The sequence below is a fragment of the Aquila chrysaetos genome, chromosome Z, assembly GCF_900496995.4.
Source record: "Aquila chrysaetos chrysaetos chromosome Z, bAquChr1.4, whole genome shotgun sequence".
In the NCBI taxonomy this organism is placed as follows: domain Eukaryota; kingdom Metazoa; phylum Chordata; class Aves; order Accipitriformes; family Accipitridae; genus Aquila; species Aquila chrysaetos.
In genome coordinates, this window is record NC_044030.1 from 29,799,496 (window position 1) to 29,824,081 (window position 24,586).

General features: G+C 44.5%; 1 protein-coding gene across 3 annotated transcripts in view; it reads left to right on the forward strand.

Moving 5' to 3' along the window:
- SHB (SH2 domain containing adaptor protein B) overlaps window positions 1-23,975 on the forward strand; it is a 96,302-nt gene extending 72,327 nt beyond the window's left edge. Inside the window, exons 6-7 of one of the 3 annotated variants that reach the window (XM_030004669.2) lie at window positions 10,219-10,371; window positions 23,518-23,975. In XM_030004669.2, coding sequence (XP_029860529.1) covers window positions 10,219-10,371; window positions 23,518-23,527 — 163 coding nt within the window. In that variant the 3' untranslated portion in view covers window positions 23,528-23,975. Of the gene's footprint in view, window positions 1-10,218; window positions 10,372-23,517 lie in introns of those variants that run through there. The other 2 variants (XM_030004667.2, XM_030004665.2) reach the window with 2 other exon arrangements.
- The last annotated feature ends 611 nt before the right edge of the window (window positions 23,976-24,586 follow it).

The following is a 24,586-nucleotide window of genomic DNA, read 5'->3' on the forward strand; positions in this document are numbered from 1 at the left end:
TGCAGAAGCTGCGCTGTATCTTAGTCCTGCCAACTCAGTGCCCATCCACTTGAGAGATATTGTCTACATTCTCTGTGTGCTCATTGAATGGGATAAATGAAAATAATATAATTGTGCAGAAATTGGAACTGGGGAATCAATAGCCTGTAGTCCTTACTTTGCCCCTTCTCCCACTTATGTGTAGAATGTTCTACATAAACCCATCAGCTGTTGTAGTAGCAAACTGGTCATACACAGTTTATGTATTTTACAAACTGCAATAGGACTGTGAAATTGTGTGTTATTTAATTCAGCTTTCTTACGTAGTATTCCCTCTCACGTATGCTTAGAAAGAAGTGCAAATCTGAAAATTGTAATGGAATAACCCTTTACTGCCTGCAAAAGTAGTGCTTCAGTGTGTTGTCTAATCTGGTAAGAACCTCAAGGATGTCCCATATAGTGTCATCGGTGATGAATGTTCTGCTTCCTTTTAAGCCTGCGTTGTTCTTTATATGACATCCAACACAGTTTGAACAGAAGTGGATCACATGTATGTGAGGAGCCCAGTGTCATTCTGTGCAGCAAGAGTAGTAGGTCAAACTGCCCCCATCTCACCCAGAATTTGAAGCCACATTGGAATAGGTTCTTACTGGTTTTCTGAGAGCAGGGTGACATGATGGAGTACAAAGAGACAACATTCCTCTCCCAGTGTAACCCAACATCCCCTTTTTCACGTACTCACCTACATGTGCTATTTATTTCCCTAAAGCCTTTGCAGAACTCTTCATTCTCCTCTTAACATCACCCAATTGGCAAGAGCATACAGGCACTTTTAAGATAGCATATTCTTCTCTCACCAGAATAGGAGTTCATGAAGGTGGCAGAGCTCGCAGAGATTAGGAATCAGATTGCATCTGCTGCTGTCTGAGTCTTTGCCTGTGGGGGCTCTGGCAACTCCGTCATGCCTCTTGAGACAGAAATATGTCATATTTCTTCTTTTGCATGTTGAAGTGCATTTTTTAAAATCTGGCATTGTTGCTGTTCTATGGCCTGTATATCACTTCAGTAATGGAAAAGTAAGTCCCTACTCTTTCTAACAACAATTACCAGTAGAAACCACCAGCATCATTAACCAAGGCCTTGCCAAGCTTCCTTAAGTACATTGTCTTTAGTTCATGGAGATGACTGTTGTACCAAATCTTTCTTGTCATGGGCCTGATCAAAAGTCAGCTGGTGCCACTTTATTGCTGTCTGCAGATTTTGGGTTGGGATCCCTTGCTTCATACAAATCAGGTCAATATGCATCATACAAATGTGTATACAGTTTATTACAGCCTCAAAGATTAGATCAGGGTTCTTGGTTCAGCAAAAGGAAATCATATCAGAAAATGTTGGTTGTCTGTGGGAAGGTTTTTTTGATTATTTTTTAAAAAGACTTTTATAAAATACTCAGTAATTGCAGAATAAATAAAACCAGGATTTCGTTTGCACTGTAATGTTGTATTTGTTTATTTAAGTGATTGTATGATATTTTTCCAGTGAAGGAATATTCTTCCCAGACCTTTTAATGTACAGTGAAAATGCCGTGTGTTGCAGTGTGTAGCATTGCGTATAGATGGAAGATCTCATAGCTATCATGCCTATATAACACATTAAAAGTTTATTTAAAAAAAAATTATAAACCTCTTCCCTTTCTTCCTCTATCAATGTGTACTCAGATTGTCTTGAACAGCTAATAGCTGAAACAGCCTTTCAGAACAATTTGTGTTTGTGTGTCTTAACTGTGTATTGAAAGTAATCATTAGGCTATAATCTGGTCTGGAGTCTGGAAAATAATATGGCTCAGTTCTGCCCTGAGTAATACTTTTGACAATGTGCACCTTTGCAAGGGCTGTGCCAAAACAACACCTGTGCATGTGTGAATGACATTGCTGTCCAATTGCTTGAGGTGCTCAAGGAATCCAGTTATTGCTGTTTACAGCATAACACTGATGAATCACTTTTTGCAGACTTTATAAGAAGTGTTAATTAGGCTTCTATTTTCATGAGTATTTCAGTGTGATGAAAGCCCCCAAGGTGTGAACATCTGTATGATGGGTAGGAGAGTTTTAGTGGCCAAGATTACATCTCACAGTTCCTTCCATAATTGGAAAAATTGTTAAAGTTTGTGAAGTATAGTCATCACCATGGGTTCTGTACTTGGTAATAGTTTATTCTCTGACTGAAATTAAGTCTTCAGAGCCAGGATGCAAAGCGCAGGGATCTCTTAAGTGCAAAGATATGAAACACGCATTTCCAGCTTCTCAAAGAAAATGGCCTGAGTCTGTGCTCTGAGGGAAATCAGTTGCTGCTTGGAGGATGACACATTTATGTGCTGCTTATTATTATTGCTTATTATTGTGCCCAATAAGGTTCAGGATTTGCCCTTTCTCTTGCTGTCATTGCTCAAGTTGGCAACATAAACACTGTGTGGCAATGTTTGTGGAGGCTGCAAATGCCATCTTTCATCCAGGCTCTGATTCCATATTCACCCTGCTGCACTGCTAAGCTACACTCTGGGGTACTCAGTTAGTCATCTGCTGCTGTTAGTTATTCATGCTGTCCTCAGGTTGTACCTAGGGTGCCTGAGCAGAACAAGCAAGGTCTTAACACTTGTTTAAATAAATAAATAAATAAAAGCCACCCAACACACTGCTGCACTAGCTCCTTGGAGACGGGGAAAAACAAAACAGAAATGAAACAGACATGTCTGCACTCCTGGTCTGAGCAAGGGGAGAAGGGAATGAGCAGTGGAGAGTCAACTGTTTTTCATGCATTCTTTCCTTTTTAATAATCTGCAATGATCCCATGTAAAACACTGCAAATTACTTCGTTTTATTACTTCTTGCTGGAGTTCCCAGTAAGAAGGGAGGAAGAAACGAAGGAAGGAAATGGCAACAGCTGAACAAAGTTGTTGGTCTGAAATGAAGCAAATAGAAGTCCTACTGAAAAAGGAAGTTCATAGGTTGCAAGGGATGACCATGTACAACCCATTTTCTGCAGCATGTTATTGCCTGTCTCAGGCCTTGAGCTTACTCTGAGAACAATGTACCCACAAATCAGAGTTGCTGTGTTGACCTCAGTGCTCTGAAGCTTGTAGTTAGTTCAGTGACAAGATCAATCCAAACGTTGCCTGTGCTTTCTCAAGTGTCTTTCAGGGTCCCTGGATTGCATTTATTGCTGTTGACAGTTCCAAGACACAAATACAGTAGCTTAACTGCAGCTTTGCAGGGCCCAGTTTTCTTTCTAAGCTTGGTTTGGAGATTGGTATTACTGTGACATTACACTGGATGCAGGTAACAGTTGAGTGTTGATACCTGCAGTAGTAGTGTAGGAAAAACAAAATGTTGCGTTCTATGCCATACTATCAGAGAATTCCTTGGTCCTGGTATTGTCCTGAGTGGGACACAGGGCCATCAATGCCTACCTATAAGCAAAGGTGATGTGGCATTTCTGTCATTGATTTCTATTTCTGGCATCTATGCAATTACTACAGCATAGCCTACAGCACTATCAAGCCACAGAAAAATCTCAAGGTTCCTACAGCCAGCCACACCACTCAGAGAAGTAACTTTGGGGGACTGATATTGCATGTTCCCTGTTTTGTTTCAAGCCATTTTGCTACCAGAAAAGGACTGTTTACCTGTCAGCTAAAGGTCAAAGTGTACAAGGCTTGTAGACCAAGAGTTTATTCAAGAGTAAACCCAATTAGTCTCCTATGTCTGTGTCTTGAACAGACATCCTGGACTGGCTCCATCTGGCAGTCCGTATTTTGGAGATGACCGTTAGCTGTTGATAAACTAGAGGGAAATTCAGAGGGAGCTATACAGAGTGAGCTTGATTGGCAGAAGGAATGGGCCAGCATAAACCTCCTGGAGTTCCATAAAGGCAGTCCTGCATTGGGATGCACTGACGCCTTGCGAAAGGACAGACTGGAGGGTCACCGGTAGGAAAGGAGTAACAAAGAGCTGAACAGAAGTCAGCAGTCCACCTTTGCAGTCATGAAGGCCTACTGTAGTCAGGACTGTGTAGTGGAAGTGTAGCCAGCAGGTGGAAGAAAGTGATTATTTCCTCTATAGAGCACTGGTGAGGCTGCATCTGGCTTGGGTGCCTCCAGGTACAAGGAGAGATGTCAACAAACTGAAACAAGTCTAGATCAGAACCTGTAGGATGGTCTGGGGGTTGGAACACATGATGTATGAGGACCAGCAGTGGGAATCAGGCTGATTTAGCTGGGAGAAGAGAAGGCAAAAGTGGGGGTACCCCAGGGCCTGGGTACCCAGCCTACAAGGAGAGGAATGTTGCTTCTACTTCTAATCTGGTGCTTGCATCACCTCAGACTGCTGATAGCTTGAGCTCTCCCTTCTGTATTGCTCTCTAGTTACCCCACAGGAACTCTGAAAGGTATCATGTTCTGGTGCTGCAAGCTCAGTGGGGGAGACTGAGTAGTAGGGATTTTAGCAGAGCCTTTCTGCCATCAGTCAGTCTGATGGAGGGTGGGAGTTTTCTTAGGCCTCTTCTGCCACTAGCACCTTCCCCATCTTCATCACTACCATTTGGTTTGAAGTGGCAGTAGGCAGCATCCTGTCAAAGTGGGCTTGGAGCAAGGCACTGCATTTAGCATTGTGGGGCATATGGAACACTACACAGATGGAGCCACAACACAGGTCTGAAAACAAGCTTTGTTTTTTTGGCCAGTGTGGCAGCTGAGCTGGGTTGGGCTTGACTAAACTTTAGTTACAAGGAAGTAGACAAGAATAGGGGAGTAATCTCAGGGTTTAGTTTAAGAGAAATGCTCCAGCTGCAGTAAGAGTTGGAATCAGAAGTAGTAAAATGCTATGCCAGCACTGACAGCCAACACATTCTTTTCTATTCCCATAACGGAACGGCATAGACTTCAGTTTGCTTTTACTGGGAAGGAAACCAGTGCATCTGGAATTGATTACCCCAGGGGTGAAACCACAGTCTCACCATTTGCCGTGGACTGATTCAAAAAACCTTAGAGATGGGCAGTGCCCTTGGAACACCAGCAGTACACTCATGACATCATACTCTGGGGACAAACAAAAGATGAAATATTTGGAAAAAGGTTAAGCTGTCATTAAAATCCTACTGCAGGCAAGGTGTGCCATCAAGAATTCTGAAGTCCAATATAGAAATACAATTACTAGGGGTAAAATGGATGGATTGAAGTTGGCATATCCAGTGAAGCGGCAGAAAAAATTAGTATATTTCCCAAAGCTACCAACAAAAAGGAAGCTTAAGCATTCCCTTGGAATGGTAGGATTCTGACAAATGCACATTCCTGGATACAGTCAACTAGTGAAACCACTATAAATGGTGGCGTAAGCAAGATTGGGTTATGTGGGGACCCAAGCAACAGCAAGCCTTCCAGTAAGTGAAGCTGGAAGTGGCACAGGAAATAGCTCTGGGCCCTATCCAAACTAAGTGCAAGATATCCTATATATCACCTCAGGAGGTATTGTAATCTCCTGCAGTGTGTGGCAGAGGAGTCCCGGTGAATCTAAGGCTGACCACTGAGATTTTGGAGCTGCAGCTACCAGGGGTCAGAAGCTAATTACACACCTTGAGAGAATAAGACCCTTTCCACCTAAGAAAGAGTCCAAGCAGCATCTGAAGTACCAGGAACAACTGCTTACATAAGTGCTCCAATTTGCCTGTACTGCACTGGATGTTCAAAGAAGGGGTGGCACCTATCCGTCATGCTACTGCCCATACTTGGAACAAGTGGACTGCCCTGATGACCCAGTGACCACGTCTGGGAAATAAAGAACACCTTGCACAGAAAGCAATGGTATGGAGTACACTCACCCATTATGTGGCTGCATGGAGTGGAATAGGACAATCCAGTCAATTTCCAGAAGCCAAGGCTATGCAATTAGCCCTAGAAATACCTAACAGGAAAAGTGTCCCACAGTGTATGTTTACACTGACTCTTTGTTGGTGGCCAATGCTGAGTAGGGATGGATAGAACCAAGGGAAAAAACAGGGATGGGAAGGCTGAGTTAAACTCATTTGGGCCACCAAGATGTGGCAACAAATAGCCTGCAGCAAAGATGAGTATTCATACATCATGTAAGTGCACAGATCCCAAACAACTGGGCCACAGAAGAGTGCCAAAATACTAAAGCTAACCAATGTATAAATGGGGACATCACAGCCCTGGCTGCAGCAATGAACCTAGACTGACAACACAAAGGAGAATCAGTCATGGCCCAATGGGCCCATGAGATGGCAAGCCATAGAAGCCAAGATGATACCTGCCACTGGGCCAGAGAATGAGGGACAGATCTTCCACTAGCAATGACTACCCAGGTCATTCAGGACTGTGAAGTATGTGCTGTAGTAGAGAAGCCTGGCAGAGGAAATTACCTGTTGCCTACACCTGAATGAATATGTGGAAATTTGGTGAAGCTTGTTGGCAAGTTGACTATATTAACCCACTCCCCAAGTCTGCCTCCAAGTAACAATGGTCTTAGCCGTGGTATAAATATTGACAGGATGGTTGGAAACCTATTTACTTGTACAAGCCATGGGAACGTCTGGAACATGCTGATGATTACATGGAATGAATCTGTAGGAAGAGTTACAGGATTGTGTATAGAATAAGGGCTAGATTATGTGGCAGGTGGTATGGGTTGGGCCTGGCTGAAATTTAGCTATAAATGAATAGAGAAGAATAAGGAAACAATTTAAGAGTAAACAACCTGTTAATTGCTATGAAAGTTGGAAATGTGTCATGGGGGAAGTGTGGAGATACTTTTAGAAAGGGCAGACTGTGACTGCCAGGGAGGCAAGAGCCAAGTGTGAGACACAGAGAGAATTTGGATGAGCCAATCAGGAATCAGACATTTTCTACCAGTCTATAACTGATATTGTCCAGAGTCGCTCAAGAGAGACCTGGAAGAGAGACCCCAGAGAGAGAGAATATGGGGAAGGACTAGAGAAACGTGGGGAGAGTCCAGAGAATCAGAAGAAACCTCAAGCAAAATCCTGGAGAGAAAATGGGGAGATTATGGGAATACCTTGGGAGAAACAGAGAGGACCCCACATCCTTACCCCCAGCCTACACACAGTAGGGCTAGAAATGCTACACTGACCCACCTAACTTCTCTCCCAGACCATGTGGTCTCCCACACAGGGCAAGGAAGTTATGTCAGGAACCACTACAGTGACCAACCCAGCTTCTCTCCTGGACTGCACAATCTGTCCTGCAGAACAGGGAAGTCATGTTACTCATTGTTAACATCACACATATGCATGATTAGAGTGTTTTTGTATCAGACTCCATTTAGTCTCTGCACTGTCAATTTGGTCTTAAACTGCAACAACCAGCCCTAAGCTCCCTGTTCCTTATTAATTCATTATGGTCATTATTGTTAATTATTTCCAAATACAAATGTATGTGATATAATTGTATAAAATCATTATAATAAAAAAGATTCCAGATAGTGACTTCATATGTCCAGGATGGACTCAGACTTGAAGCTCTGGAAGTAGCTCCCTATTCTGCTGCCACTGTATTTCAACCTGGGTGTCATAAGTTCTGTGAAAATAAGGGACATTTAAACAATGTCTTTGATTTTTGCTGTTCATTCATAACCTCCTTTCAGCACAAATGAAGTAAACTTTCCTCTGAAATCATCTTATTGATTAGCTCCCTTAATTAGATCCATTAATGGAGAGGATGGCCTATAAGCTTTTTCCATCTGTTTGTTGTGTCCACACATGGAGAATATTCTTGTTTTCATAGAATCATAAAATCATTTAGGTTGGAAAAGACCCTTAAGATCATGGAGTCCAACTGTTAACCTAACACTACCAAGTCCACCACTAAACCATGTCCCTAAGCACCACATCTACATGTCTTTTAAATGCCTCCAGATATGGTGACTCAACCACTTCCCTGGACAGCCTTGATAACCCTTTTCGGTAAAGAAATTTTTCCTAATATCTGACCTAAACCTCCCCTGGTGCAACTTGAGGCTGTTTCCTTTTGGCCTGACACTTGTTACTTGGGAAGAGAGATGGACACCCACCTCGCTACAACCTCCTTTCAGGTAGTTGTAGAGAGAGATAAGGTCTCCCTTCAGCCTCCTTTTCTCCAGGCTAAACAACCCCAGTTCCCTCAGCTGCTCTTCATAGTACTTGTTCTCTGGACCCTTCACCAGCTTCATTTCTTTGGACGTGCTCCAGCACCTCAATGTCTTTCTTCTAGTGAGGGGCCCAAAACTGAACACACTATTCGAGATGCAGTCTCACCAGTACCGAATACAGGGGCACAAACACTTCCCTAGTCCTACTGGCCATACTATTTCTGATACCAGCCAGGATCATTGGCCTTCTTGGCCACCTGGGCCCACTGCTGGCTTATATTCAACTGGCTGTCAACCAGTACCCCCAGGTCTTTTTCTGCTGGGCAGCTTTCCAGCCACTCTCCCCCAAGCCTGTATCATTGCATGGGGTTGTTGTGACCCAGGTGCAGGACCCAACATTTAACCTTGTTGAATCTCATGCAGTTGGCCTCAGCCTGTAAATCCAGACTGTCCAGATCCCTCTGCAGAGCCTTCCTTCCCTCAATCAGAGCAACACTCCAGCCCAACCTGGTGTCATCTGCAAACTTACTGAAGGTGCATTTGATACCCTCATCCAGATAGTTGATAAAGATATTAAACAGAACTAGCCCCAGTACTGAGCCCTAGGGAACATCTCTTGTGACCATCCACCAACTGGATTTAACTCCATTCACCACAACTGTTTGGGCTCAGCCATCCAGCCAGTTTTTTACCCAGCAAAGAGTATACCCGTCCAAGCCACAAGCAGCTAGTTCCTCTAGGACAATGTTGTTGGAAATAGTGTCAAAGGCTTTACTGAAGTCCACACAAACAACATCCACAGCCTTTCCCTCATCCACTAAGTGGGTCATCTTGTCATAGAAGGAGATCAGGTTAGTCAAGCAGGACCTGCCTTTCATAAATCCATGCTGACTGGACCTGATGACCTGGTTCTCCTGTACATGCCCCATGATGGCACTCAAGACGATCTGCTCCATAACCTTCCCCTGCACCGAGGTCAGACTGACAGGCCTGTAGTTCCCTGGATCCTTCTTCTGGCCCTTCCTGTAGATGAGCATCACATTTGCCAACCTCCAGTTAGCTGGGACCTCCCTGCTTAGCTAGGACTGCTGGTAAATGATGGAAAGTGTCTTGCTGAGCACTTCTGTAACCTCCCTCTGTACCCTTGGGTGGATCCCATCTAGCCCCATAGACTTGTGTATATCTAAGTGGTGTGGCAAATCACTAACCTTTTCCTGTTGGATTATGAGGGCATCATTCTGCTCCCCTGTCGTGGTTTAACCGCAGCCAGCAACTAAGCACCACGCAGCTGCTCATTCACCCCACCCCACCCCCACCCCCCTGCAGTGGGATAGGGAGAAAATTGGGAAAAGAAGTAAAACTGGTGGGTTGAGATAAGAACGGTATAATAGAACAGAAAAGAAGAAACTAATAATGATAACACTAATAAAGTGACAATGGTAATAATAAATGGATTGGAATATATCAGTGATGCACAATGCAATTGCTTACCACCCACTGACCGACACCCAGTTAGTCCCCAAGCGGCAATCCCCCCACCCCTACTCCCCCCAGTTTATATACTAGATGTGATGTTACATGGTATGGAATACCTCTTTGGCCAGTTTGGGTCAGCTGCCCTGGCTGTGTCCCCTCCCAACTTCTTGTGCCCCTCCAGCTTTCTCACTGGCTGGGCATGAGAAGCTGAAAAATCCTTGACTTTAGTCTAAATATTACTTAGCAACAACTGAAAACATCAGTGTTATCAACATTCTTCTCATACGTAACTCAAAAACATAGCACTGTACCAGCTACTAGGAAGACAATTAACTCTATCCCAGCTGAAACCAGGACACCCCCGTCTCAGCCTTCTAGCTCAGCAGATGTATTTATAGAAACATTTTTTATTGTCTTTTACTACAGTAGCCAAATTAAATTCTAGTTGGGCTTTGGCCCTTCTAATTTTCTCCCTGTATAACCTCACAACATCTTTGTAGTCCTCCTGAGTTGCCTGCCCCTTCTTCCAAAGGTCATAAACTCTCTTCTTTTTCCTGAGTTCCAGCCAAAGCTCTCTGTTCAGCCAGGCCGGTCTTCTTCTCCACAGGCTCGTCTTTTGGCACATAGGGATGGCCTGTTCCTGCACCTTTAAGATTTTGCTCTTGAAGAATTTCCAGCCTTCCTGGACTCCTTTGCCCTTCAGGACTGCTTCCCAAGGGACTCTGTCAAGCAGGCCAAAGTCTTCCCTCCAGAATTCCAGGTAACAGTTCTACTAACCACATTCCCTAATTCTCTGAGAATTGAAAACTATCACTTCATGATTGCTATGCCTCAGATGTCCTCCAACCATCAGTTGCACCAGTTTTGGTACTATTAAGGCTGTTCTTCACCCCTGTTAATCAAATTAAGCAGCCACTTCCCTTACTTGTCTTTTATGCTCTCACCACATTACTGCCTGAATTATTCTGATTTCAAGGTGCTGAGTACAGGCTGAGTTAAAGAGTTTGACTTGCAGAGTCCAGGGTCTGCTCTTTCACTGATAGGAGCTGTTGTGAAGAAAGCTAAAAGTGAGATCGTGTCCCTCTTTCACTTTGTCGTGGTTTAAGTCCAGCCGGTAACAAAGCACCACAAAGCCGCTCGCTCACTTCCCCGCCCCCCCCCAACCCCCCCCAGCCACGGTGGGATGAGGAGAAAATATAAAGGCAGGCTTGTGGATCGAGATAAGGACTGGGAGGGATCACTCCCCACGTACGGTCATGGGCAAAAGACAGGCTCAACTTGGCGAAGAAACAAAATCAATTTAATTTGCTACAAATCAAATCAAAACAAGTATACTGAGAAGTAAAACCAAAGCTTAGAACACCTTCCCCCCACCCCTCCCTCCTTCCCGGCTCAACTCCACTCCCAGTTCTCTCCACCTCTTCCCCCCAGCGGCGCAGAGGAACAGGGAATGGGGGTTGGGGTCAGCTCGCCACACCTTGTCTCTGCAGCTCCTTCCTCCTCAGCGGGAGGAGTACTTCTCACTCTTCCCCTGCTCCACCGTGGGGTCCCTCCCACGGGAGACAGTCCTTCACGAACTTCTCAAATGTGAGTCCTTTCCACGGGCTGCAGTTCCTCACAAACTTCCCTGGCGTGGGTCCTTTCCACGGGCCAATCTTCAGTCACATGCGGCTCCAGCGCGGGCTTTCCCATGGAGTCATGGCCATCTTCAGGAGCCTCCGCTCCCCCGCTCCTCTCCATGGGCTGCAGGGGACAGGCTGCCCTCTCACCATGGGCTGCGGGGGCACCCACCTCCTCCTTTGGTACCCCTCCTCCCTCTCCTTCCTCACTGACCTCGGTATCTGCATAGGTGTTCGTCTCACATTCTAATCCCCCTACTCACTACCCGTTCCCCTTCTTAAATCTGTTCTCCCAGAGGCACTACCACCAATGCTGATGGGCTCAGCCTGGGCCAGAGGCAGGTCCGACTTGGAGCCGGGGAAGCTTCTAGCAGCTTCTCACAGGAGCCACCCCTGCAGACCCTCCCCCACTACCAAAAAAAAAAAACCAAAACATGCCACACAAAACAATAACACACTTGGAAGCCACTTTTAAGGTGAGAATTTAGTGCTGGCCCCCACCTGTGCTACATATCACAGCTTTGTAGTACCTACACCTACATAAATCCTTGCCTTGTACTTCCTTGATTCTGACCCTAATCCTGACCTATTGCCTTGGCTTCCTTGCTTAATTTCTGGCCTGCTGTGTCACTATGGACCTGCTGTTTTACCATGGGACTGAGACTGACTTGCTGACTCAGAATCATGCCCGAAAAAAGACCTGCTGCATCCTGTTTTCATCCATAGAAACATACAGAAACAGATGTTTCTGTAGAGGTCATGTGAAAATGATGGGGTCAGAGCTTGTCAGCAATGGTGTCCTTCCTTGGGAGAAGACTCAAGTTTTACTGGCCATTCTAATGCCCTGGGAGAGGATAGCAGAGCTGCTTTGTACCAGACACGACTGCTCAACACTGCTCTGGTTGTTTTCCATACTTCACGTAAAGGATGACCCTAAGCATGTTCACCACACTGGGCACAGTGACCTTCACTTTATGGCTGCATTGTAAAGCATGTTGCTAACACCCACTAGTGTGCTCAACACCACATTTTGAGCACCCAAAAAAAATCCTGAGGAGATGTGGATGAAGCAAAGAACTATCAGCTACCCCTGGCAGGAGGAGGGTGCGTTCAAGACAGGGAAATGATAAGAGGAAGAGCTAGGCCCCATCCCAGCAGTGATGTCTTCTTGACCCCCACCAGATGAAGGAGCAGTAGACAGAACTATTCCTGCCCTGAGCCCTGCTGGAAGGAGCAGGGGGACCTTTTCCACAGAAGCAGGGCAGAGCACATTTGCCCTTCTCTGGCAGCTGCCTGCATTAAGGGGCTTTGGGGTCTCGTGCTCAGGCAGACTAGGAAAGAGCTGCACAGATAAGAAGCACCTGCTGAAAGCCCCTGCTTTCCTGAGGTGGAGCGACAGGTGAGCACTAACATCTAAGCAGCCCTGGGTTTGAGTATGTTTTTATCTTCAGTCCCAGGCAGAGGCTCTATTTCTACCTTAGCAGGGCAGATGTTTGAGATCATTCTTACCCGGGTCCTGGGCTTCCCCAGTACGCCTGGGCCTGCTTTGCTAGAGATAACTTGATTTCCATTTCTTGGCCACTCTTTCTACCACCCATGTGCGAAGAGTGTGAGCTGGAAGATGGAAGACTTGTCCAATGATAGCAGTGAAAGAAAAGCTATAAAGAGCTGAGCTGTGACACCTTATATGATGGAGTATCCTTCAGCTCAAGCTAGGCACACCCCTTTCTGGAAGCATAAGTTGTCTCACCACTCTGGAACAACCTTTTAGGCCAGTGTTGCCTCCATACTCAACATGCTGTAGGTGGGAGACCTGCATTTGGCCAAGTCCTAGGGAAGAGAAATGCTGAAGTATGGAACTGTGTCCTTGTGTTCTAAGTTCCAGGAGACCATTATGGGAGCTGTAGTCTCTTCAGGGCCCATCCCCATGGAGCCTAGAGGTTACAAATAGTCTAGAGAGGAGGTTGCTGAAATAACACTGTTGTAGTTGGATACATGTGGATTTTCCACAGGGACGTATAAGAAGGAGACATGGGGAAGGGCAAAAGGGGCATCAAAACTCTTCCACCAAGGAGTGGTTTTGGTAGGAAAACAAAAATTATACTACACTTGGAAAAGACAAAGCCCTAGCTGACTATTTCTGTAAAAGTTTCACTGTAAAAAAAGAAAAAAAATCTTTTGAACTGCAATTGTGAGTTCTAAAGAAGAAGAAAGAGTCTGCTTTCCAAAAGGCAATTAGTATCCTCATAGGACTTAGGGTAGGGTGGATGGAATGTCCTCTGAGCCCCAAAGAGTCAGGGACAAATCCTTCCCGTTTGTCTAGGCTGAAGGAACTTCCCTTCCGTCAGCCAAATATTGCAGTAAAATCCCAAGGAAAGCATAATTTACTCTGAACAACAAAGACAACTCAGAACCAGACACCCTGCTACATCCTGTATGAGTGGCCATGTGAGGAGCTATGCTACTGTGACTGGGCAGTCACCTCTCTGATAGGTGTGGAGTCAGCTAGGCATCACTCCTATCCAGGCCCAGAGAGAAGCTATAATATGGCATTCCCACTCTACTGCATATGGTGGTAGACACACCTCTACCACCTCCTTTGGCTACATCTTGCATTGCCATGTCCTCTCTCAAAGCAGTGCTGCCTAAGGAGCAGGAAGGGGTGGGGAGAAGGACCAAGTTCTTTCTGTGGAGAGCCAGAGTCTTGGCCTTTGTGACTGGGATCTAGCTGCTTAGGAGGTGTCTAAGAAGGAAGGCTGTGCTGCAGCTGTGGGATCTTCCCCACAACAGGCAGCTGCAGCACCAGAGACCAGCAGTGGGAGATACAGTTGCCCATGAGCCAAGTGGGACATGGTAGGTAGCCAAGAGCCCCACCACCATTTGCAGTGGAGCTGCTGGAACTCCTTCTCTCTTCTTGATCTTGTCAGCACTTGGACTGCCACAGAGGTGGCACCTACAACAGGTGGCAGTGCCTCACTTCCCATAAGTGAAAATACAGCTCCAGAGCAGCTGAGACAAACTCCAGAGGCAGAATAACCTCAGGTCTGAGTACCAGAAAAAGGACTCCCCCTTGGCTAAACTGAGAGGCAAGTACCCACCCGGATGGCTGTTCTCAGGGCAGGTGGGAAAACTTTCTCCTGAACAGCAACAGCTGAGCCTTTCCCATCTCATGTTTGTCAAGGCCTGAAAGGAGTCGTTTAGGATGACTTCTCTCCCCTAGGGACCAGTGACCAAGTTTGTGATCCCCTTGGACTGAATTAAGGTGAAAAGGCACCAGCCAACCAGTTTAACAATTTATTAATACAAAATGCAAGGCATGAGGTTAGATGCAATAACTCAATGGCAACAACTTAATTGGACAACTCAACTAGAAAAACAAATCCCGTGCCACATGTATAAGGAGAGGAGGAGAGAGAGAGACAGAGACAGACAAAGAAGATATCACCACCTGTGGACCCAGTGGTGTCCCGTTGGTCCTTTTTATTGTTGGTGTCTTGGTGGTGAGGGTCCTCCCCCTAGCTACTGATGGCACCATTTTACACAGTCCGAGTCCCAAAATCTCCACCCAGTTCCAAGAAGTAGTCAAGGCAACGGCACGTTTGCCATGCAGACTTTGGTACCCATGTGACGATCGTGTGGTGTCTCCAGTCAACTGCACATGCAGATGTATTCATAGGGGGTCATTGGTTGTTGGGTGCCCCCATTAAGTGTCATGATAACCAGTCGACCTTTTGTTGTGCCTGTGCTGTACCTTGTTGACAGTTATTGCAGCAGGCTGTGGGTTCTTGTGCAGGGCTCTGCCCTGTAAACTGGCACCATGTGGTTTCCTTTGTGCCAAGAAATGTTTAAGACAAATGTCTGTCCCCTACAGGGTGGCAACAAACACTGCTGTTATACCTCCTGCCATCTGTGGTTCTCAGGATAGGGTGAAACAGGACACTTCATCTCCTGCTAAGGCAGCAAGCACCGCCCTGGGCTGCACAGGAATGAAGCAGGAGTAAGAGACGTCACTGAGATACAGTATTTACAATGCCAGGGAAGACATTGCTTACCTCGGGAGGTTCGAGGTGTTGCCGAAATCCAGAATAAAACTCCTTAACAGCAATGAGAAGTTAAGAAGCAGGCACTCCTTTATTGCAGCGCTGGGCACACGGGGGATCGCTCCACCTAGCATGTGCACCTGTCTGGTTTAATCATGCAGGTTAAATACACACCTGTTATACATATTCACTAAATTTCTGGGAAAAGTCATGCATAATCATAAACTTCCCAATAAGCCATTAGCATATATAAATGTCTCTTTACGCAGACTCAGTGAAATCTCTGGTGGTCTTCAAAAGCCCTCTGGTGGTCTTCCATAGTCTTCCTCACTTTGTCCGATAGTTGACCTCTCTTATGTGATTCTGCGCAGCCCAATTTTCGCCATCATGTATTAGATTACATAAAATACATTCTATGTTAATTCTTAAATTTAACGTTTCTAATGATTGGTCCTTCAGTCACACCACCTTATCAATATTCTCATACTAAAACAATCATTGGTTAATCTTACTTAATTCCATTAACTGGAATCTTGATCAAAGTGGGGTTTCTAAGCAACAGAACTAAGGTCCATGACGATCTCCCTTAGTTTCTTAAAACAAAACACTACAAACTAACAAATCTGTCAAAGTTTCTATAGTTAACTAATTTTAGACAATACTCATTTTCTTATAATTGTTTACAACACGTTTTGTATGTTCCTAAGTTTTATAATTACATTGTGAGCTTCACACTCCTATCTCACGATTTTGTTTTAATCAAATCTTTATCAAACTATTTGCAACAAAGGGAGTGATGCTTGTCACAAGAGAGTCTATTCCATAGTTTCCTTATGGGAACAGAGTGCTGCATGTCACTAATCTCCAGAGGGTGGGAGAAGGTGTACAGAGACAGAGCAAGTACCATCCAAAGGCATTTGCAAGTAGGATAACCTGGGAAGTGAGCTAATGAGAGACAATCAATCAGCCTCATGGGCACAATGTTCATATATGGTGTCACAAGGGCTGAGTAGAGAGGAAGAATCATGTAATTCTGAAAATTTATTCTGGAATGAATCTTCTGGCTATACTCTTGGGAAGAGATCCCAGGGGGCAGTTGCCTTTCATTGCTGCCAGGTGTGCACTGCTGTCTTATGTACAATTGTGCGTCCCACAGAACTCCTTGGTTCTTTTCTGCAAAGCCGCATTCTGTCCATTCAGTGTCAATCCTATGCTGGTACAGGGCCTCAATTCGTTGTGTGTGCATGACTTCACAACTCCCTTTGTTCACCCTTGGCCCATTACTTCAGCTTGTTGATGTCTCTCTTGAATAGCAGCCCTGCCCTCCATACCTACTCCTCCCCACCGCCAGGTTTGGTACTTTCTGTAAATTGGCTGCAAGGCCACTGTGCCTATCACCCTGGATGTTCACAAAGAGATTAAAAGGTGTTGGCCTACTTATCAATCCCTAAGGGCTTGCCATCCATACCCAGCTGCCAGCTGGACTTTGTACCACACAACACAGTGTTTTGTGCCCAGTGGTCCAGCCAGTTTGCCATGCACCTTACAGGTCACTTGCCAATCCCTGCTTTACCCATTAGGCTACAAGGGTACTATGGGAGGCAATGTCAAAGGCCTTGCTAAAGTATGCAACATCCACTGCTATCCCCCTATCTGGTCAGACAATCATCTCATCATAGAGTAGTCTCCAAGGAAGACATCATCCATAAGCTTCCTGGAGACTGAAATGAGACTAACTGACCTGTAGTTCCCCAGACCACACTCCTTGCCTTCTTGAAGGTGAGTATGAGGCTCACCTTTTTCCAGTCATCAGGATCCTACCTTGATTGTGTCTTCCTACAACCCTTGATATAGCTCATTAAGTCAAGCTGAAGAAAAAGTCTATGAAATTCTGTAACAGGTTAAAAGTTTAGGTATCTTAATATATATGCCTGTGAAATTCTGTTCAACAGTGTGCTAAAATTAATCTGGAATTTCAAACAGCAGTTCTATGACTATAAATATTCTGTGTGTAACGTAAGCAAAGAAACATTTTAATATTTCAGGAAGGAAGTAGTACACGTAAGATCCAACGTTTTTATGATATAAATTATTAAATTCATATGAAAATCAGTTTACAATGGCTGAAGACTGGACCATATCTACCTCTTTGGTAAGTGTTAAGATTTCAGCCTCTTGTTCCTTAGTTTAACTTAGATAAATTCAGCATCCAAAGAAAACACAAAGTCAGCATTTTTTCTTTCCTCAGGTGTTCAGGTGTGTATCTGCTATACACAGTCAATTTTTCCATTATTTAATTGCATCCCCAAGAGTCCTGTTGCCAGAAGGTCCATTCTGCTATTGCAGTTTTTAATGCAGGAGGTGGCTCCATGGTAGAAATCGGCAATCAGACCTAGACCTAGTGCGACCCTGTGGTCCTTCATACCTCATTTGCCTGAGCTGACCCTTCCTGAACAGGGCACTAGTACTGATCTGATCAAGGACTGAGCTGCCTCAGGAAGGCAATTCGACCAAAAAACTCATCACTGTTTTGCTGGTGAACTTTCAGCAAGGAGAGTTGTCACAACTGGTTCCCCTTGCACCAGCAGACCAAGAGAGGAGAGAGGAGTGGGAACATGTGACGGGTTTGAGACATAACTCTTTCAGTCTCTCACAGGAAGACAGGAGTGGGCCCTGACACCTACAACTTTGAGCAGATTAATTTGCTATGGAGCATTTCCACCGGAAAAACATCAAGCATAAATAGATGGGAGAAGCTCTTCTCCTGCCTGTGCAGTGTGGTATGACTCAAACTTTGAAGTATGTATAGTAACACCTGCACAGATTAGTTAGGACTTGTCCAGGCTTATTGCACAAAAAGTGTACCAAATAAGGTACAACAGTGGCAAACGTAATTTGGAGCCAGCTATTCTTTCTGTTCCCTTATTCTTCTAAATATGTGGGCATTTTTTCATGGTATTCAGTTGGCACACAAACAATTCACTTCATCCTGATTTTTGTTTGGGAATTTATGTTATAAGATATATTTCCATTTACTGATATGATGTGGTGGGTTGACCTTGGCTAGCTGCCACATGCTTACCAAAGCCACTCTATCACTCTCCCTCCTCAAATGGGCAGGGGAGAGAAAAGGCCTGTGGGTCAAGATAAGGACAGGGAAATCCCTCAGCAATTACTGTCACAGGCAAAACAGACTCAACTCAGGGGAATTAATTTCATTTCTTGCCAATCTAAATCAGAGTAGGATAAAGAGAAATAAGATCATAAAACAACTTTCCCACACCTATCCCTTCTTCCCAGGCTTCACTTTACTCCTGATTTTGTCAACCTCCTCCTCCCCAGTGGCACAAGGGGATGGGGAATGGGAGTTGTGGTCAATTCACTACATGTTGTCTCTGCCACTCCTTCCTCCTCACGCTCTTCCCCTGCTCCAGTGTGGGGTCCCTCCCATCGGAGACCATACTCCACAAACTGCTCCAGCGTAAGTCCTTTCCACGGGGTGCAGTCCTTCAGGAACAGACTGCTCCAGCATGGTCCTGCCAGCACGCCTGCTCCAGTGTGGGCTCCTCTCTCCCTGGGGTCCACAGGTCTTACCAGGAGCCTGCTCCAGCATGGGCTTCCCACGGGGTCACAGCCTCCTTTGGGCACATCCACCTGCTCTGGCGTGGGGTCCGCCATGGGCTGCAGGTGGTTATCTGCCCCACCATTAACCTCCATGGGCTGCAGGGGGACAGCCTGACTCACCATGGTCTTCACCACAGGCTGCAGGAGAATCTCTGCTCCTGCACCTGGAGCACCTCCTCCCCTCCTTCCTCACTGACCTTGGTGTCTGCAGAGTTGTTTCTGTCACATATTCTCACTCCTCTCTCCCACTGCAGCTGCTGTTGTGCAGCAACTTTTCCCCCTTCTTAAATATGTTATCACAGAGGTGCTACCACCGTTGCTGATTGGCTCAGCCTTGGTCGGCAGTGGGTCTGTCTTGGAGCTGGCTGACATTGGCTCTATCAGACACAGGAGATGATTCTAGCATCTTCTCACAGGAGCCACCCCTGTAGCCCCCCCCGCTACCAAAACCTTGCCACGTAAACCCAATACATATGATCATCTTTCTTTCTTTCTGTACATTAATTCCCAAATATTTGGTTCTTAAACTGACTGCATACAAATTTCATGTTTTCTTCATTCTTGTTGATGAACTGGATATATAGTATATCTGAATAAGTATCCACAGTCTAAGAGGCTGAAACAAAAATTTGCATGAATAATTGTAGTGGAGAATGAAGCAGCTTTTATCTTCTGCCTACCCCCTCCCACCCCCATCTGGATTTGAGACCACATCCCAGACAGTGAGAACAGGGCAGGACTGTGATATTGATACAATTCAAAAATATCCTTACATCTTCTAGTGAAGTAATTGAGAATATTCTCTGCTGAGAAAATTGTTGGTGCTTTTTAGATTAAAGTTTTTCAAAGGAAAATGTAATCCGAATGTGGCTAGGCTCAACACTGCAATATTTCTTTATGCGAGTAGTCTGACTGTCCTAGACTCTCCCTTACTGTTTCCTGTCTGTGGAACACCCATAGACTGGAATGATTAAGCCTGAATCTTTGAGCTGACGTCAGATCAAAATGGCGTTTTACTGTTATGTTATTGTGTGGGAGAGGTGTTGATTGTTCACCTTTTCTGCTGCAGAGCTCTCTGTAATTACCAAGCTCAGACCCATGAGGTGTGGAATTCCTCTTGACTTCAGCTGTAGTTAAAAGTAGTCAAGTGAGTACTGAGTGTTCAGGCTTTGCACTCTGAAGGATTCCTGCTACATCCACCTCAAGTTTCTTGAGTTTAAAAAAATCACCTCAGTATATACTGATTTATGAACAAGGCCAAGCAGTAAATAATATTTTTCTAAATGAGTACAACTATACCAAGATACATATATATGACATTGTGGAGAAGCCACACAGCACACTGGATGATAGAACAGCTAAGTAGTACCTAACCAGATCAACAGCAAGCTTTCCATAAAACATTTACGTCCTATTTACATGGCATTAAACACATATTTATATAAACCTAAATTTACAGTTCAGTTGCAGAATTAAATATTTTGCACTAAATCTGACCCTCTTTGGAAAAGCAAATCGGAGTAAATGTAGTTAAAGTTTTATTTAAGCTTTGCTTCTCCAAAAGAAACCAGAAACACAGATCTGAGGCTGACATTCTTGTCTTTCCACAAGGAGGGAAGGAAGAACTTTATCCCATGTTGAGCCTCCCCAAAAAATCTGGTCCAGAGCAACTTCTGGATTTTGGCCATATTGAAGGATGTGTTCTCTGCAAACAAGACAAAATGGTTGTCTTTCTTGGTCTTAGTCCAAAAGACTTTAAATGTGTCATAGTTCTTCCCCCACTTTTTTCCTGGTAGCACTTGAACAGTTAATCTAGCCATAAAACAAAGAAGAACTTTTGATGGAAAATCTCATTCTTAATTCCACACAATGCCCTATCTTCCGTCCATGTTCAACAAAGGGTTCTTTGTGCACTGACAGAGAAGATTTCAACATTATAGCCCTCCGCATTGCACTGGTTCCTAATCCTTACCCTTTTTGTGCAGTGAGAAAGGAATAATTTGGCATAGTTGGCACAGTCAGTGTTTATTATACTGGCTTGAATGATAATGATAAAGAAACCAATAACGATAACAATAATAATGATAACAATGATAATGATGATTATAATAATATGATAATAATAATAAAAGAATTGGAATATTCAAAACAAGCGATGCACAATGCAATTGCTCACCACTCGCCAACCAATGCCCAGCTAGTTCCTGAGCAGGAATCTGCCCCCCCCACCTCGTCCAACTCCCCCCAGTTTATATACTGGGCATGACGTCACATGGTATGGAATATCTCTTCGGCAAATTTAGGTCAGCTGTCCTGGCTGTGTCCCCTCCCAACTTCTCATGCCCCTGCAGCCTTCTTGCCGGCTGGGCATAAGAAGCTGAAAAATCCTTGACTTAGTATAAACACTACTTAGCAACAACTGAAAACTTCAGGGGGTTATCAACGTTACTCTCATACTAAATCCGAAACATAACACTATACGAGCTACTAGAAAGAAAATTAACCAGGACCGTAACATATTTTCAAGATAAAGTAGCACTACCATGTTCTGGTACACCTAACAAGATCTCAGAATTCAGGGCATGACACCGTCAGAACAGCCCTCCACATCCATATCACCCTCTACATTTCCACTGAGATACCTCTACACATGCTTGGCTACAGAGCTGTAGGCAAGCCTATGACACCACCTGTAATAAGACAAAGCTGAAAGATATGTTCTGCAGGAACTACAGATTCATGCCTTATCAAGGTGAACGTATTCTCCTCCGAATTACACCCAAACTTTATGTTTAACTGAGGAGCAGCTGTTAGAAGAGATTCTTATGCATGCTTTTGCTACTTTGCAGAACACTAAGGCAAGCAGAGCAAAATAGCTCTAGCTTAATAGACCAAAGCAGCAAAGCAAAGGAGCCAGAGCAGAATCTGTCAAAACAAGGGTTAAAAGTCTGAAAGTCCTTGTCTTTGCTACAGGAAGGCTTGTAGCCCTACAGCCACAGTCACTTGTTGCTAGTTTGTGGCCCATGTGAATGCCCTTGTAATTAAATTGAACTTAAGCAGTTTTCCAAACACATTTCTGGTAAAGATCTGATTTACAAACTTTCTAACAATAACAATGCTACCAGAAGATCTAAGATTATAGGTTTTGCTACCTGTAAGGTTTTGTGTGTAAGATTTTGCCATCTGTCTGTTGTGTCCACACATGGAGAATATTCTTGTTTTGCTGCTATTAATTTGCTGCTTGTCACAGCAGTGTGACATGTGACACACATCACATGTTGCTGTAGCAGAGGTGGAAGCAAGAGTGATGTGAAAGAGCAAGAGAAATGACAGGCCTGTGCATGTTCCCTGTCTTGGTCACTGCAATCCTCTGCCATGGTGGGGTAGCAAGGCTGCCCTCAGCCATGAAAACAGGAAATCTTCTTTAAAAGGGCAACTGTGGGAGCAGAAAAATATGTCACAAGTTTCAACACACTATTGGAAACCTGAATTGCAGTAAGCGCACTCTGCTGAGCAGGAAAGAGGTATTCAGACAGTCCTCATTACCGTTTACCCAGTTCAGCGGTTGTCTATTTTTTTTTCCTTTTTCTCCTGCCAGCTATTTTTCTTCTCTGTTCTCAATGGTTTGAGCCCATCTACACTCACAGAATCTACAGTGCTGGAACTTGTAGTTCCAGAGCTGGATCCAGTTCAACTTCACCAACTCAGAAACTCACTGTTCATTTACGGGACTGTAACTGTGGCCTGAAAAGGTCACTTGTAGAGGTGCTTTTCCCATATTTCGTTAAAACATTTCAGGAAATAATAATACACTTCTTTGAAATAGCCTTTTAACATTCAGCTGCATGTTAAAGGTAGAAGCATCCTTCCAACTTTGCCTTGTTCTTCCTTCCAGTTTGCAGGTAAGTCTTGATGAAAGCTACTGTAACGTTTCGGGTGACACCAGAAGCAATATTTTTGTGCGTCCTCAATTAATCTAGAACAATTCTAGTAAACTGGTGTCTTTGATCTGTTTGACTGTTTGTTTGGAGGTTTTTTTACATCGCTGAGTCTGGGGAGGTGGAAAACTAGGCAGGGAGAAATTCTGCTCAAGAGGGACTACGTGCAGTGTTATTCTTCCTGGTATAATATTTCCTAAGTTTAATTTTACCAGATTGAGAAAAATAATTACAATGATAAAAGTTGGTTTGGGTGGTTAGTTGGGTTTTGTATGCTTGCTTGTTTGTTTGCTTGTTAAAAGAGAGCTTCCCTGTGCAGTTATATCAAATGGCTATCTATATTCTGTCAGTGTCTGTCTGTACATGGAGGTTGTTTCAGGTCAAATTCCAAATGCAGAAGAAAGTATTCAGCAGATGAGAGGCTCAACGCAAAACTGTTGACCTTGAAACTTGAACTTTGGCTCCTTCCCTGTCTGCTGAGTCCCTGTTGAGTTGTGCTTGTCCTTTTTCATTTTACTGCATTAGCTTCAATTTCTCCTGATTCAACTCTGTGCAAATGAGAGTGGAATCATAACTTTGGTTATTTTAAAAATGTGAGACTGAACTGAAATCATGCAAATTAGGGTCAACTGCTTTTTGCCTTGTTTCTTCTGAGGTTTTTTTGTTTGATTGTTGCTGTTTCCAGAACTATGTAGCACTGAAGGTGTTGTCAGAGAGCTGGAACACACAGAACAACCAACACAGCATCAGTCACCATCTCGGCTGCAGGACAGACCCCTTCCCCGCACCACCAGACGTGCTGCAAACTCATTCGCGGAGTTCTTAGACGCAGTTCTAGTTACTTTCATTTTCTCAACGTTCTGCAAAGCCCAAAGCCTTCCGGAAAACGCACGCTGTGACATTATTCTGGGGTCATCAAAGCTGCTGAGCTGCCGAGTTTTTCCAACGTGGAGCCGCTAGCTGCTCATGTGTGCATCCTTCCTTCACAGTTTGCATTTCTGCAATTTACAGCCGTGTGCCACCCAGCGGCTGAAGAGGGAGGCTGGTCCGTGTGCAAAACGAAGTTTTCCTGCTTTTAAAGAAACGACACACTAACCAACCCTAGAGCAATCATAATGGGGACAGCTGCGATTTTATTTTTTTTTTTCTTTAAGCTTAATGTTAACTTAATGTTCATCATATTCGAGTTTTTTCTTCATATTGAGTTGTCTTGTTACTAGATCCTAGCATTTTGGTTATTTCAACAACAGCAAGATGGAAAACAGAAACAGTCTCTAGCCCGCTTGTGGCCATTTCAGTTTTTAAGTTTGTCTCTCCAGCTGCATTTCTCCTTTCCTTCATCTTAATTTCTCATTCCTCCTCCTTTCGCCACCAACTGGAAAAGCTCAAATATAAATGCCAAATAATTTGGTTTCAGTTTTGGAAAATTAAAAAAAATATACATCTTTTGATGCAGGAATGAAAATGTTGACTTTTAATTTATTTCATCTTCTCCAGACCAGTCTGGCCTGGTGTGGCCACTCCCAGCCCATCTGGTCATGCTGGGGCAGTTGGACAGTGCAGCCCCCCTGGACTCTGGGACTGCATGCTCTGCCCAGAATCGCTGACACTATCCAAGCTTGGATGGGCCTAGACGCTGCTGGGTTGCAGGGGAAGGGGCTGGAGAGAACACAGTCTTAGCCGACCTTGTGAGGACTGAGCTTCCCCCAGTTTGGGCTATGGTGGGACCCTGTTTGATATAGAGGCAGAGCATG